Source organism: Pagrus pagrus (assembly GCF_965226575.1).
Source record: "Pagrus pagrus genome assembly, chromosome: 22".
NCBI classification, from domain to species: Eukaryota; Metazoa; Chordata; class Actinopteri; order Spariformes; family Sparidae; genus Pagrus; species Pagrus pagrus.
Window position 1 is genome coordinate 8,674,163 of NC_140204.1, and position 17,133 is coordinate 8,691,295.

A 17,133-nucleotide genomic window follows, 5' to 3' on the forward strand; every position below is an offset into this window, starting at 1 on the left:
TTTGATACTTTTTATGGCACCGACTGAATTCTGTCAGTACTATCGAGCATCGAAAAATGTCTTGTCATCCGATACCAAATTTACCTAAGGAGTTAATCTCATAAGCGTCAGTGAGCCAGTCAGCATGCTTGTTGTGCCAAGATCTAATAGTGCTTGTGGGCTTTCTTTAGAGAAACCCAGCCCTATGTGGAGGTCAATCTGGACACAAGACGGATGCAGTTTCAGGACTAGGGATGCTAATTTTAAGCAGTTTCTTTAATCGATAGTTAGATGCCTTAACAATCAATTATCGGTTAATCATAAATAATATATGAAATATGTTTTTTCCATTGACACAATCGGTGTTCAATGCTAAATCAGAGTGGACTACATTGGGAGTCAAAAGGACAGATAAAGTAAACTTGATTGATAAACTGGCCCAACAAAATCCAACCTACATTGATGCTACTAAATGGCTAAAATACAAATAACATCAATTTGTATAGAATTTCTTTTTGTATTTCTAAATGACAGAGACTTTACAGACTTTACGCAGAGTAATCGATTAATCATTAAACGTTAACATGCCTATTTAAGACACAAAAATTGCAGGACAGACACATGAACAAATCATGTCTCAAAATTTGCCCAAGGCAAATACGTCAGCAGCAGAGAGATGACCAGAGGCAATAAATTAAACACACTAACAGACACACCTTCACCTCATAAAACAGCCAGACAGAAAGCTGTTAACACCGTTTACAGATACACGCAAGAAGCTGTCAACAGAAATACAGTCGGACACACGGAGAGAGAATGTCTTGTACTGACACGTCTGCAGCTCTCCTGTCAGCTTGGCAGATCTGAACTGGAACATCTCTCAAGATGTAGTTGCTCACATGGTCACACAATCATAGCAGACCCACACTTCTGTCCACGCCAACAAAAGCAATTGCTTCCATTCCGTTCCATTACTGCCTTTTCACCCAGACACATCTCCTCCTCTGCTCGGCCGCTCCAAAATCAAATTAAACCTGACTGATTGCAGGGAAAAATGACTCAAAATGGACGAGGGGGGAAATTTGAGAGAATTTCTGGATGGAGCAACCGGCTGTAATAGGTTTGTGCTAATGTAAAAAGATAAAGAATGATGAAGGAAGGGTGCACGGGATTGTGTGGGGGAAATACTATGCACTGATGCATTAAAAATACTTAGTGCTTCATTTATAATAATTGAGAAACAGATTTTGATACAGATTCCAAAGATAAATATAGAAAGGGCAAGAAAAGAAAAACAAGGTGGAGGGGTGATGGTGAGGTGAGCAATGGAGGTCTGGTTTTGGTTGCGATGAGGTGAGGAAGGGAGTTTCTAAAGATATCCTCGAATTAATGTTTCATGAGTCAGATCACATTTCCTCCAAGCATGGCCGGCAGCTTCAGGAAACATATTGCTGACTAGGATCTGTGTGTGCATATGTGTGTGTGTGAAAGAAAAAGTGTGTAAGAGAGTGTTTTCCTTCATACATATGCAGATGACAGAAACAGAAAGGAAGCATATTGGTGTGAACTTTAGAAGAAAATGTGTGTGTGTATGACAGAGAATAATAATATGTGAATGTGTGAGTGACTCAGTATACAGTACGTGTGTGAGTGTCCTCCAAGGCCTGACTCTAACAGAGATTGCCTGTGCGATAAAAGAAGACACACAATCAAGAGTCCTTGTATTGATCCATACAGGAATAACTTGGACCTACAGGAAGCCTCTCTATAAATTAACCCTTCAAACTGAATCATCTCAGTGCCATTTATAACCTTGAGCAGAAACTAAACGCCTGAGAATATTATATTCCTGACCAGGACAAATTCATTTGTAGATTGCCTATTAATTAGCTAAATATTCACTGCTGGTTTCCACTCATTTGTGATCTGTGATCTCTTTTCTCACTCTCGAACTCCCAGAAGTTATAGTGACAGGCAACCAAATAAATGAATGAATAAATTCACAGATTACTCTGGGTTTGAACATCGTTGGAAACATTTGGGATAATATAAGTACGCATCTCAACCTAATATTTAATTTGCAGAAATGTAACATGATGTCTTCAGTTTCTAGACAGCCTGAAAATACAGAACAGGCTTATGTATTAATTGAGACTACAGATATTAAAATCAATAAAGCGACAGTAGCTCCTGTAGTTCTGTGGACAGCATACAAAGATACTGAGGGGATTAAGCCATGTCTCATACATTTTTAATGCCACCACCTGCAGTACCCTGAACAGCCCTCAATGATGCTTTGCCCTAGCAGTGTGAAGTATGAAGGTTATGGATAAAAGCGTTAGAGCTCAACTAAAACCTGCACATTGAGAATTTGAAATGTCCCCTGTGGGTTGTGGTGCTACTAGAGAGGCTTCCAGGAAGAATGAATCAACCAGCTTACAGACCAGGGTGATCTCAGGATTTAGGTTTAACTGGATTGTGAAGGTTAAAAGTCTACTGGGAGAAATTTATAGCATATATAGCCTGTGCTTCATACCTAAACCCAGGAAGCCCAGTTCAGACCAAAGATTTGCAATGAGAAGAAACCGATTCAGAATGTTAAAGGGGAAAGTTGCATCAGTGTCTACTTTCAAGCTGGCTGATGTTGTTGCCTGTGACTCAGCTTGTCAAGTTGCCAGTGGCTTAATGAACGTCACCTGCTTCAGCAGCCAAACAGCACCACCTCAGGTCGGTTACAAACTACCAGCTGGTTGCAACAACTGAGTTTTAGAAGGAAAGAGTGGGTCACGTCATTAATTTGTTTGAGTAATAGCTGTGTCTGTATGACACAAAAGCCTTATAGTTTTCCTCTGCTTTGCTCGCATTCACCTTCACTCTTGCTCGCTCTCAGCTTTTGTTTCTGCTGTTTCATCATTACTAGAAATGCAAGTGTAGCAAGTAACTCCCTAACACTACGCTCATTCATATTTTAAGGTGCTACAAATTATATGCAGCTGAAAATGCTTGGATGCCCCTATGGTAGATAAAACATGTTTTTCCCTTCCAGTGGACAAAATATGGTGAAGTGCCCTCTTACGATTTTTGCCCCACCGCATACAGCTGGTGCCCTTTTGTATTTTTTCGCCCCTGCCCCTCAAACATCCCGAGTCTGCCAATGGACCTTCAACTTTAGGCAGCAGCGTCATCCTGTTAGTTGGTCCATGTTTTAAATGAAGATAGGAATAAACCTTGCTATTTTAACAACAACAACGACTTAGGGGTGAAAAATAAAGAAAATTCGAGGACTGAACTAAAACTAACAGGGTCGACGAGGGATTTAGGCCTGCCTTTGTTCTCATTTTGGCTAGCATCTCTTTTTTCCTCTCTCAGCTCCAGCCCACACACACCAGCAGACATCTCCCAATAGAAAATAAATGAGTTGACGATTGCAAACACAAACAAGGATGTTCAAAACGTACTACAAAGAATAGTCTGTTTAATCTGTGGTGAACAGGGCCTGTTTTTGCTACGGGCAACGTGGGCGACCGCCCAGGGTGCAATCTATGTCAAAAAAAAAAAAGACAAAACAAAACTCGCCAGTTTTCTAGACTACCGCTCATTTCCATGTCAAGTTAGTAAAGTGGGCGCTTGGGAGCCCTTATTGTCACGTCAACTTGCTGCTGAGAGTCATACAGGTTGTGTGTGTCAGAAGAGGCAAAGGGGCGAGGGATAGACTGATGAACCCAGGCCACACAACACAAACTGCTTCCAAATAAATTGTACTTCATTCCTAAAATTAATATAGACCCATATACCTACATGTAATTAATTGGGTTATGTGAAGAATGTAAAATAAATAAATAAATAAATAAATAAATAATAACATGTGCATGCATCTACGTGAATTTGTTTACATCACGTGACTCCGGTTGTTTGACGGGCGAATGGACGGTGGTGGCAAAAGGTAATGATGTTGAGTCTTCATTTTCATCATGGATCAAAGTAAAAGACCAAAGAAGCCATCAGGTGCCCAGTTCAGAAAAAGAAGAAAAGAAGAAGCGGAGAAACGGGCAAAAGATAAAGGTATGCAGATTTCTATGAGTGACATGAGTGACAGTAGCCTATAAGCTATTTATTAGCCTCTTGCTAATATGTTGCTGCTTAGCCACAGAAGACGACTGTATTTGGTTTTTAGTTTTGCTGAACTAGCAACTATTAGAATTGAGGCATCATGTCATGCAACTAATTTCACCCATAGGCAACCTAGGCTAGTTTGTGTTTGCAACACAACAAGTGCAAATTCACAGACGTCCTGACTGTGGAATTTTTAATGCTATACGCTATATGCTAACTTAAATATGGTTCGCCCAGGGCGTAAATCTAGCCAGGACCGCCCCTGGTGGTAAAACAGAGTTGACAGCCATGGATTGAGGGTGGGATCGATAAATAAACACAGCACGCACTTGAGACAAAATCTGCATCATGCCCACACACACACACACACACACACACACACACACACACACACACACACACACAATACTTTCACAGACAAGAAAATAACATTCACACACATAATACCTTTTGACATGCCTCCAAGTTGAACTTTTTCTAGGGACACTGGAAAGTGTTAGTTGTTGAAACACACATACACACCCAGCAGTTGTCCCAGTTTGGGAAGGACATTGTAGGACATGAAGGGGGTGACTGAGCAAGGGCTCCCTAGGAGGCGTTGTATGTATGTGTGTTTGTGAATCCCTGCCATGCTGTGTGTGTATATGTGGGATCCTCGCTCTAAGCCCACTGCTGCCCTCATGCTAACCCTGGTTTATCCGTCTGGTTATGTAAGTTCGCGACACACTGTCAGGGCCAGCAGACACCCGACGTTCCCCTCAAAGCTCTCGCAGGCTGACAGTGTTCCAGCTCTCCCCTCAGTCTGCACAGCGTGGACCAGCGTTACGCCCTGGTGTGACCTCATGATGCCAGCTGAGGTGTCAGTGGAAGTAGCTTTTTTAAAGTTAACATTTACAAACTCGGAAAGACAAATCTAGCCCAGGGAAACATTTATGCTGATTTTAGATTGCGCATTTGTGAAAAAAACTATAGTTGTGATATCTCTGAGACTGTGATATCTCTGAGTCCTGTGTCGGACTCACATATGCAATTTTCATATGCGATGCTGCTCACACACATTTCCACAAGACTGAACTATAAAAAGAAGAACTAATGTTGCTGTAACTACAGATCAGGAATATTTTTCTCTCTCTTACGTTTAGTAAGAGCCTTGGTCAAGAGTGAGTGTAAAGACATGCCTGAGAAGCTAATCGCACTTGAATCGAGAATAAAATGAATGTGCCAAAGCATGTGCAGTCCATGAGTGTGACCTTTTCTTGTTGTTGCCAAAGTTACTGTTTTAAATACCTTAAACATTAAAAGTATGAGTCAAACAAAATAAAAAGATGATAAAAGAAATACAGACAATCTGAGCCTTATTACTTTGTATCTTATGGGGTGCCAGGGACAAAACAATGTTGTATAAAAGACCCAAGACATCATGATGTCACAATGCTTATTGTCCTACCTGCAGCGAGAAAGGTCCATCCTTCCTGAGGAATAAACATTGCCCGAGGATGAACGCTCACCACCTCCTCCTCCTTTCCTGTGGGGACCAAACACAGATCCCTGAGGAACACCTCCGCAAATCATCACTTCACTGCAAAGTGCAGTAAATATTGCTAAAGACTATAGTAACCAGCTTAAAAGTCTAGATTCTGAATATTTTATCTAGTAAAAGAAACAAAAGTGTAATAATCACTAAATGCTGCTAACTGTAGCTCCTGTTAGCTATTTAGCTTAGTTAGCCTTGCAGCTTGCATTCTTAAATGTTTCTTATTAGCAACTTTTGTGCCATTTGTTACAATATGCTGGAAACCACACACACCTATCTCTTCACAAATTCTTTTGTAACTGTGTCGTGCTTTCTCATTTTCCAATCCTGTTAATAGAAACGCTGGTTGGTGGCCATGCAAGACATAATTTAAATTAAATTGACCTTCCATAAATAAGCAGAGCATCTCATCAATGGTTGTCTTTCACGGCTCGTTTTGGAACAAATTTATCAACCAGACACACAGCATAATGCAGTAATTTCTAATATTCTGCGTGTGTTTGACAGGGTGAGCAGCACAGAGAGAGACACAGTGAAACCCAGACAGTGAGCGACTGGGAGCTATAAAGAGAGCAAACACCGACATCTGACTTAATGAGGAGTTAAGTTATGAAGCTGCAACGCCCCATTTAGAGGCAAATCAGAATCCAATCAGGATCAGTTTCTCACTGTACTCTCTGCTGCTGTGAGGAGCTGGACGGAAGTGCTGACCTTATGCTGGAGAAGTGATGGTTAGCCATCACATCCCACGTCAGCATGATGAAAATAGCACTACGGCAGCAGCACGGACACACACAAACACATTCATGCTGACACATACAAACTGCAGCACTGTAATCAGTAGTGATGAAGGCCTCACCTCTCACCTCAAGACACAAAGCGATTACTGATACAGGGATGACAGAGAGAGAAGGAGGGATATTGATGGAGGGGAAAGAAGGGATGATAAGGAATGAAGCAGCGATGGAGAGAGAAAGAGGATCTGATGACAAGGAGCTTCGGGGAAGCAAGTGAGAAGCAGAGGTGCTGATGTTAGCACCTATGAATCTATCATACGAAAGAAAGATAGAAGCACTGAGAGACCAAGGGACAGAAATAGAGCTATAAAGCTGTGTGTGGCACCACTGGCTGTGATTGACAGCAGAGTGGATGTGGTCTGGCCATGCCAACAGATGGATAGACTTGTTTTGATGTTTAATTCATCTGCAAATGGAGAAATGTAGTTTTTTGTCACACTGTCATAAACTGAAGCTCTCCCTAGGATGAGTGAAAATCTAATCAAGAGCAGGCAATAACATCTACATTCAACAAAGAATGTAGGTAATATAGGGAACCTGTCAAAGTAAATTATTATAAGCTTTAATAAATAGTATCTTATACACATTAATCTCTTATGATACAATTTTCAAATTCCATTCATATGAAATGTAGAGCAGTGCTGACATTTTTCTCAGATATAGCCTGGCTGAAGAGTTCGCGAACTACAAAGAAAACAGAGTGTACTCAAGGCCGAGCGTATTATTTTTGGCCACGTTCTGTCATGAATCACAAATGTGTTGTAATATAATTACTCTGTTGCTCTCAAGCAACTTGTCCCACAGAATGACGAGTCAGGCTGTTTCCCCAAAGTGTCGGTGTGGCACTTTTTTTATCAAATGATGGCTGTGTGCAACTGGGGCAAGACAAGGTAATTAAAACTTTCTCCAAAGGAGAGGCGATGACAAGAAGTCAAGTGGAGAGAACACAGAGGGAGTGATGGGGAAATAATCAAATCTAAGGCTGACACTGATGTTTGTGTCCATATGGATAATGTTCTCCCTGAACTGTGCCAGGGAAAACATTCAAGTGAAACACTGGATTGGGACTTGTTCAATATAGTAGTATAGCGCAGTATACGCACATCTGTTTCAAATAGCTTTGCAACAGGATACACACTGTAGAACAGCCCTTGGATGTCCCATTTGTTTTTATTAATTTGCCGTTCCAATATACATAAGTGTATAGCCAGAGTGGAAGAATGTCCAGTTCTACTTTAAAGCAAAACATCACGTCTCACGTCTTCACATCTTTTTCATTACGTCTATTAAATTTGATGTTATAACTGTAAACTGCTTGCAGTGCAGTTTTAAATATTGCTATCTTAAAAATCAAACGGATGCAACACAACAAACACACTAACAAATAAACACAAACATGGTGGAGACGGTTTTGACACTTTTTATGGACCGTCCCTTTGCTGCTGCAGGCTTTTATTATCCTCATAAACCCTCTTTACAAGCTCCCTGCTCATCAGTTTTTGTATGCCCTGAGAGATGTCTCCCTCGCCAACACACACACACACACACACACACACACACACACACACACACACACACACACACACACACACACACACACACACACACACCTCGACATTTATCACTGTCTCATTCTCTCTGTGTGTGTGCTTGTTAATGAGTGTGCACCTTACCTTGGATGTTCTGCTTCTTGGTGATCTGAAGTGGCAGTCTCGGCAGAGCCTGGAAGTTCTAGATCGGGAGAAAACACATTTTGTAAGACACCCGGAGGGAACAAACACGGTATAGTATATAGTTATAAATGGATGTACTGTAACAGTGTCTCATTACACGATGGAAGTGGGTTTTTCCATTTTTAAGGCAGTTGTGTTTTGTACAGATGAATTATTCCCTACTGTGTGGAAACCTAAATAAACTAATGTAGCTCCATATAAGCGAGAAAGGTCAGCTGCATACATCTACAGCAACTCCCAGCATGCTCCTGGGAGGCTGTAATGAAGGGATAGAAGAAGAGATGGAGGTGACATTCACTTGTGTGTGTGTTTGTGTAACTTAATGTGAGGGAATTGTCAGTTGCAAAAGTTTTCATGACAACACAAATGTCTATACTGTATCTGCATTTCTTGTAATGTGTTCAAAGTATACTTAAGAACATTTCATTTAAATGTCAGTTATATAATGTAGGTTAAAATAAGGCTGCATGGATTGTACTGGATTGAACTTTAACAAATTAAGTTACCATTTGTTTAAAGTTGATTTTCTGCTAAAGTAACAGCCCTACTGTTTCCATGTATAATACATGTACTAATATACTTTAATCTTGTCGTGATTGCTGCTGCTGTAACCCAGTGCAAATGCAGTATATAAAAATGTTAAGGTTTTTAATATTGACCATATCAAATATTTAATGATTTATTCAAACTAAAAATGTATAGAATTTTCATGTTAAGTAGTAATTGATTACATACAATCCTGATTACCTAATTAAATTACAAAAAATGGGCTGCTAGAATCAGACCAGACTACATTTGAAAAATGTGTAGATAGATTATATTGTGACATTGTCAAGGATTACTTAAAGCAACATTATGTAGAAATTGGCATTTTGTGAGATTTGGTGCCCCCCACAGCTTCTGAGTGCAACGCCAATGTCTTAGATCCAAATCCCAGGTCTGTAACTATTTGACAGACGTAATGTAGGTGCCGACTACAAACAAAACTGATTACATCATAACAATGTTATGTGTTGAAAACTTGTCTCTTGAAGTTACATAGTGCAGAAGTAAGCGATGGGGGGGGGGGGGCAGAGTGGCTGAGACAGAAACACCATTCACCCTATTACAAGACACTGTACCATCAAAATGTTGTGACTGCGTCCATTTTTGTAGCATAAGTTGCAAAAACTGCCATGTCATTTGTATTCAGTAACTGACTAGTTATCTAATCAAACCTAAAATGACCCTGGACATATTTATGATCTATGCAGCGTGGTTAATGCTGCTTTTCCACTTTGATTTGCTTCTTGAAACAAAAGCAATCAACGCCATCTAAAAGCAATAAATGTGTGAGTTTTAAATGAGATATAGACGTTACATTCCCTCACAATCCCACTTTAAAACACATCAACACTACAGTCATGAGACTCCGGCCAAAATTTAGATATTTCAAGTTTTCAGACACACATCTTAAAATAGGAACAGCCTGATGCACACTGGGTGCATCGACCCACTGAGTAATCTAAGATGCTGCTGATATAGATACACACACATATACGAACTTACACATATGCAGTTTCTTTCCTGCCTGACAGAGGCAAACAGGAAAAGCGATAAGGCACACGCGTCGTTTGATGGAGGGAAGAAAAAAAAGAGCTGGTTCAGACTCAGCAGGTCCATTTTAATCCCTGTTAATCCCACTGTATCCAACCTTTGAAACACACATGCACACTCAAACACGGTGGATGAGTGTGTGTGTGTGTGTGTGTGTGTGTGTGTGTTTGTGTGTATAAGGTGGATGTCAATGGATAAACAAGGACATGCAGGACACATTAATCAATGTGTTCATGGAAACACACACAGGATGGAGAAGAGGGCAGGCAAAAGAAAGGGCAAAGAAACACACAAACAAAGATGGTGTTTCCCATCATGGCCAGACTCCAAAGGTGCAAGTGGTTGGTTTAACCCTGCAGTGTGTGTGCATGGTCGTGTGTGATCCAGGGAGAGAAAACAACTCTCTGCTTTCACCACTCATTCATTATTCACTAGAGGGAGGGAGGTAGAGAGAGAGAGAGAGAGAGAGAGAGAGAGAGAGAGAGAGAAAGAGAGAGAGAGAGAGAAGGATGAAAAGACAGGACTGCAGTGGCAGGGTGTGGACAGTGGAAAGAATACATGAGGGACCAGAGACTAAGCACAAACACACACAGGTTCAGTTACTGTACATGGCATACGTGACCTGTAGTGTGTATTCGGGGCAGAGTGAATGAGAAAAGGCGCACGTAATAACAAATATACTGTACGTGTGTCTGCTGTGTGTCGCCCTATTATGTGACAGGTGATTTGGCGTGTCGGATGCGAATGCTCGGCTCTCCCATCGCGCACAGTGTTGCAGTGACGACAGACTAAATCAGTAAAAACACACACACACACACACACAGTCACCATATACTGGATATAGAGCACAGTGAATCACCACCAGATACTCATTTTTTCCAAGGTCCATTCAGACCTTGTCCTACAGCTAATACAGACACAGTCCTTGCATACACACACAATGAAATACAGACTGACACACATAAAAAGATTTGCCACATAATTCAGGTCTTTTCTCCCAACATTGAGATGACATATCAACACACAGAGCTTTATGAAAAAAAACAAAACACAAAAACAGATAACACATTTCAGAGCCACCCATTCAGTCAATCACAACCGCCTTTGTTGATTATTGTTGTGCAAAAGTGAGCGGAGTCCTGTGTTTTGATGTGCAATCAAAACCTCCAGATGCTTTTAAAGAGAAAGTGAGATGTGACAGGAGAGAAGGGAAGAAGGGAAGAGAGAAAGGCACAAACACAATCAAAGAGATGGAAAGGCGGGGGTAAAGAGAGAGGGACGCAGATCAGGAGATGAAAGAGAAAAAAAGATGAGCGGAGAGAGAGAATCAAAGAATTAAAGAGCAGACGGAGACGACTGTGCATGCGTCACTGCAGAAAGAGAGAGAGAGAGGATGAATGAGAGATTGTAAAATATAAAACAGTCTGGGTCAGCCTGGTATGCTTTCTGCTGACCGTACAATTTAAAGTGCACACACATGACCACACGACCAAGTCCATACTATATATAGACGCAATCGTTCTGCACAGCACTGGTCAGTATAAATTTAAACCTGTTCAAATACATCATGGGAGCATGGGTTATTATCAATAAAGGACATGTTAGTACATACAGAGAAACTGCAATTACAAAAGCACTTTTACACATTCTGTCTGTGCAAAATAAATTAATTAGACCCCACAAATTATTATACAGACTGATTAAAGTTATACAGTCGAAAGAGAAATTTTCATGTCTTTTTTTCATTATAAAGTAGGTCTGGGTGCTATATAAATACTGTGAAAGTATCAAAATGCTTAAGCCACAGAGAAATGCACACAGCACATATTCAGAAACTCTTTTTAAACAAGCTGTCAGAAGTTCGGTAAGGTCACCCCCAGCATGGGGGCAGAAACACTGGCAGCGCTAATGGGGAAACACGCTGGGCGGTGACTGCTCAGGCCTGTGAGAAGTGACCAATCAGAGCAGACTGATTGGTCAAAAAAATACAATCGTGACAATGTTGATGAGCCAAATTATGTTTGAAAAATAATTAATGGAAATACTCAGTAAATGGGATACATGTGACTATTAATCACACATTTTTTTCCTGTTTGGTACAAAACTTTGACTGTAAGACTGGAAGAAACGGAGCGCTCCGACAGAGGGTGAATAGAGGCCCTGCAGCAGTTGACAGTGTTAGAAAAATAATGTGTTTTTTTAACATTAAAGCATATAAACATTTCCTAGTAGACACCCAAAATAAAAGTAAGAACCTGAAAATTAGCATAATATGGGACCTTTAAATGCTCCATAATTTATTTATGACTACAGCAATTCCAGTGATGGCATCACCTACTGGACCAAAAATTCACTGCATCCCCTCCTGCACTCATCATATTTAAGAAAAGACGTGTCCTGTATGTTCACGATAACACACAGCATGTATGTACAGGAGCAAGCAGCGCCTGCATGTTGTTTCTCTAGCACGTAAATAAATCTTAAAATACAAACGCACACACGCGCGCCTGCACTGTGAGCGGTCTAACTCATTATCACCCTTACTGTGTCATGGGGAATGGAGAAATGGTTCATTAGTTGACACTGTGTGAGTCAGAATGAGAGAGAGCCTGTTGAGAGTCCAAGCAAGTACACACACATACAGCACACACACATTCACATACACAAACACACACTAATTTCCCTTCGATTTTATTTGCTCAGTCCTCAAAATGGTTCTTACAAATACAAAAAAACAGGAGCACAAACACTCAAGCAGGTACGCGCAGGTATCACAAACAGACAAGCTAGCAAGCAGTCGCATGACGTGTATGGCATGTTAAAATGACACGCACACAAGCAGACAAGCACAGGAGCAGGGCAACCTCAATTAAACAGCGGCTGATGCTGTTGTTCCTCCCTCTAATTACATCGACGTGTGTGAAATATAAAGCGGACGCAAATACTTGTGTATTGCATGCACAGAAACACACGCAACATAAATATTCCTAGCCTGTCTGACACAAACACACGTAGACACATGAAAATATGAGCCATCAACTGCCAAACACACCAACACACATGCTTGTGTTTTCTTCTCCTTGGCTCATCGACTCTGAATGGGCCACTTAATCATGCAGATGCTTGTTTTCCTGTTTCTACCACTGGCACCGTGCACAGCATCGTTCCTTATTTTTCATAACAAGCCGGTGTTTGTATTCTTTAATGCCCTCCTCATGTCCTAACAAGGCCTCACAATGGCCTGATAATGGACCTGCAATTAGCTCCTGTTGGTCCTCCAGTGGGTCTGCACAGACCTCATAATGACACTTGTTGCCAGAGCACCTGTTGGCACGGTTGACCCACGGTTGGGATTCATCTTTTTTCATTAGCTTTGGTTGAAATATTCATGATGGCTCAGTTAAGGCTCCTCAATTTGCAGGTGAGATGCAGATAAACAAACAATCAGTTAATTTATTTATTGTGAAAGGGCAGGGAGTGGCTCCTGCTGGTCCAGCACTGTTTAATTACTGTATACTTAATATGCATTTGCACAGTATGTCAGTCAAGCTGATTTTGGCAATGCTTACAAATTCTGTCGATTATATTCCCCTCCAGTGTTGGTGGAAGTTTGTTTACGAGGATTTTCAGATCCATATTTTCACACCAGAGAGAATAAGGGAGACCTTAGCAAGTACTATCTTTGTACTATCTCTCTATTCCAATATTAATTTATCTTATTACTACTGGAGTGACGTATTTTTGTCATACAATCGTGCATCTGGCACTAATTGCGCACAGATTGTGAGCGCAAAATTGAATGAAAGGTGCGCTGCAAATTTATCCCCGCACTTTCATGAATGTAAACTGGCCCACAGAGAGGTTGAGTCTCAGAGGAGCCCTGCCTTGTTAAACAGATGGGGATGACTGAATCACTGGTGGCGCTGGTGTGGGGTAATTAAATCACACACCATGCTGATTTAATGACTCATCACGAAACAGACGCGCACATGCATACAAACACACATGCACATCTGCATGCACACTTGGACTCATGTGTTGCTACATTTCTTTTCCATTCACACTGAGACCACAAACAAACACATCGGCCAAAATCCATCTGCTCAGCATGAAGAGAAGGAGAGAGAGAGAGAGAGAGAGAGAGAGAGAGAGATGGCACATGGCTGCAAAATTCACAGTCGGCCTATCCATTAGTTTTAGTAGTGTGACTGAATAGAAGGCACTTAGTTAACCCAGGATGGGAAACTCTAGACACCTCATGATTTTATCAGATTCTGATTCAGAGGGCTCCGATGTGATAAGAAAATTATGATTTTTTCCTTATTTCTATATATGATTTATTTGTTGTCACTAGGTCACTATGTATTGGAAAACATGGCGTATTTGTAATTAAAAAAACAGATGAATTTACTTCCATTAGCTTTGCTCATGCTCAGCCATAGCCTACTGTAGCTTCGAAAGTAAACACGTTGCATTGTTTACGTCCGTTACATTGGACCATCCAATTGCTTAAGCCGCAAGGAAGGAACGGCCAGGTCTTACAAAATTGTGACAGGTAACAATGAGGCATAATCTTTAAGAGAAGTTGTGATGCATCTGAGAATTAACGGGATGGAAGAAGCTAACCGTTATCAGCTGCCGTCCCTGTGAATTCTGGGATTGCTCTCGGTAGCTGAACAAAGCCAGTTTATCTAACACTGGCCCCGGATGATTGGTTGATACACTGGGGCAGATACGGGACCCTAGCAGCAAACATACAAACCAAATGGAAAAACATTAAGTATAAAAAGTATATGAGTGATTAGAGGCTGCAGTCGAATCATTTTCATGAATATTATATTGTTGCACTTAACTATCAGTTCAAAGAAGTACATTTGTGCAATTATAGTTTTTACAAAACAATCATGATATTAAAATAAGTGTTAAATAGCTCTATATATTCCAACAGTAATCATTGTTACAGAGTATTTGTCAGTAACCCATGAATCTTCTCCCTCTGCTCATAGAGTAAAAGACGAAATGAGTTTTCTGGTATCCCTGCCCACTTTATTAAATCAGGACAGACAACTCCATAAAGAGGCGGTTTTGTCTGCTCGTGAAAGCGTAGAGCGCAGGATCCTCCTGTTTGCTGCTATGTTGAGTGATTACCGCTGCTGTTCAGATAGTGATGCAGAGAGGAGGGAGGGGATTGCTAACTGCAAAATGGACAGGAAGTTAGCTAAAACATCAACAACAACGCTTACAGCAGCCTTAATTTGAAATAAAAAGCTCTCTATCACTTTAACTAACACAAATCCACTATCCCTTCTTTCTCTACCTGCCTTTTCTATATCACACGTCGATAATTAAAAAGATATTACTGTATGTGTATGCAATTTGTATAATGTGTGTGCCTGTCTGCGTGTATGCACCAGAGTGTGTTCACAACACTGCCAGCAAGTCAGCGGAGAACATGACACACACTTCAGTGAAGTGTTTAGATCAGCCTTGGGAGGACTTTCTGTAAGTGCAGAACATTTAATGACTGAATGCAGAGCAGTTGTTGAACCAACATTAAAACTGCCCGACTAGCCCAGAAGGGAACTCAGTTGGCAGTTTGGGAACAGACACAACAGCCCAATCATAAGACAAACACAAACTTTTACAGCAATAATGGAATAAATCAGTGTTCTTATACTGTATATTGCCATATCAAATATCTTCCTACACCACATCAGAAACATTTATTCTGTCTGCAGTCAAAAAAAACAATTAAAATCATGAAAAGAGAGTTAAAAGTGCACATTTTACATGTAAAATCCATCAGTTGAATCATGGAGATTTTGAGTCTTGTTGGGGAGGAAGTACACACATAAAAACAGTAAAATTGAGACAAAAAGTCACAGGGGGAGTCAAACCCACACCACAAAACAAACAAATGGTTTGACATGAACCTAAAAATGATTGCAGAATGTCAGGTTTTCATCTGTTTCCTGTGGCTCTGCATTTTGAACACATTTTGTAAAGGACTCAGGCGAAAGCTGAACAGTGCCGAAGGAAAGAGAGAGAGCAAACAGATGATACAGGACACAGTGCTGCATCAAGGACCCGACAACCAGAATGTTGTTTCAGCTCTTTGGTGCTTAAAACAGAGAGAGGAGAGGAAATTCGATCTTATTTTTCCTCTTTCATTTCACTGCTACTATTAAGGGCCATGTGAGGGAAAGAGAGAAAGAACAGAGAAATAAAGCATCATGCGCAAAAGGGGAGAATGAGGAAGTACACGAGGAGGAAGAGGAGATAGGTGGAGATTAAAATTGAGGAATAAAAAGAGTTAAAAGGAGGAGAGAGAAAAGATAGACTGGGACTGAGAGGAGAATGAAAAAACAGACCCTGCAGATGTAGAAGTGGGAGCTAGGGATGGGAGACTGCGCATATTTTGGCTTTCAGCAGATAAAAACAGATGAGGCAGAGCAGAAAAGCCCCACTTCGCCTCTGCAGCAAGACTCTTGCAGCGCTTTTAACTCAGCAGCAGTTTATGGCCGTCCTGCTTTAATTCAGGCCCCCCTTTGTTACTGCAGTCTGGCTTCACCTCAGCTGAACTTGCAACAGATGAAAGCTTAAACCCCTCTGCAACACTCCTCATTTGAATATGTGTGTGTGTGTGTATATGAACTGAGTGTGTGAGCAGGATGGTGAGTGGCACCATCCTCAACCCACAAACTATAAACGGCAGCTTTTTTTCCCCTTTTCTCTTCAAAGCAGCGGGATGTGACATATTAGTGGGTCTTCAATTAACTACCGGCACACTCCACTCCGCATTATGATGAGAATAATTATGAGTCAACTTCATTTATATGCTTGAATAATAAAAAAGAGAAAGCACTAGAGGGAGTTGACTCTTCTTCTCCCTCCTGGCTCTATAACAGTGAAATGATCTTCTCGTTCCAATCAATCAAGCAGCAGAGTTTCTCTCCACGCTCCGTCACACCCTAGACTGAACATTTTTAAGAAATATGTCTCGCACATCTTCGTCTGTGGATCACTTTCTTCATTGTTTCAAAGGCTTTTCTTTAACCACTCTCTACAGGATTAGGATTACTGGTTGGATCTCTTACTGAAACAAAAAAAAAATGTGTGAGTGTGTTATCGAGTTCCCGCCCATATTCAACTTGTTTGTTGTTGTGTCTCATTCATTAGTAAAAGCTATGTTGAAGGTAAAACTATGACCTAATAGAAACAGGTTGATTTTGAAGTTAATGTGAAAAGCTGGTGTAGTGCAGAGGGCATCAGGCAGTGATGTCATACCACCACAGAAAAACATATTACACCAAATCACTAATCATATTAAAGTAATTAGTTTACTCACTTATTTGGCAACTCAAACTTTAATAAGAGGTTT

General features: G+C 40.8%; 1 protein-coding gene across 6 annotated transcripts in view; it reads right to left on the reverse strand.

Annotated features, from left to right (window-relative positions):
• poln (polymerase (DNA directed) nu) overlaps positions 1-17,133 on the reverse strand; it is a 62,689-nt gene that overhangs the window by 22,828 nt on the left and 22,728 nt on the right. For 4 of the 6 annotated variants that reach the window (XR_014621446.1, XM_084344245.1, XM_084344243.1 and 1 more), the window contains 3 exons: positions 8,097-8,154; positions 5,540-5,617; positions 4,422-4,433 (listed from right to left, as the gene is read on the reverse strand). Coding sequence is in view for 5 of the 6 variants with exons in the window: in XM_084344245.1 (XP_084200371.1) it covers positions 4,422-4,433; positions 5,540-5,617; positions 8,097-8,154 (148 nt within the window). In the remaining variant the exon portion in view is untranslated. The remainder of the gene's footprint in view (positions 1-4,421; positions 4,434-5,539; positions 5,618-8,096; positions 8,155-17,133) is intronic. The other 2 variants (XM_084344244.1, XM_084344246.1) reach the window with 2 other exon arrangements.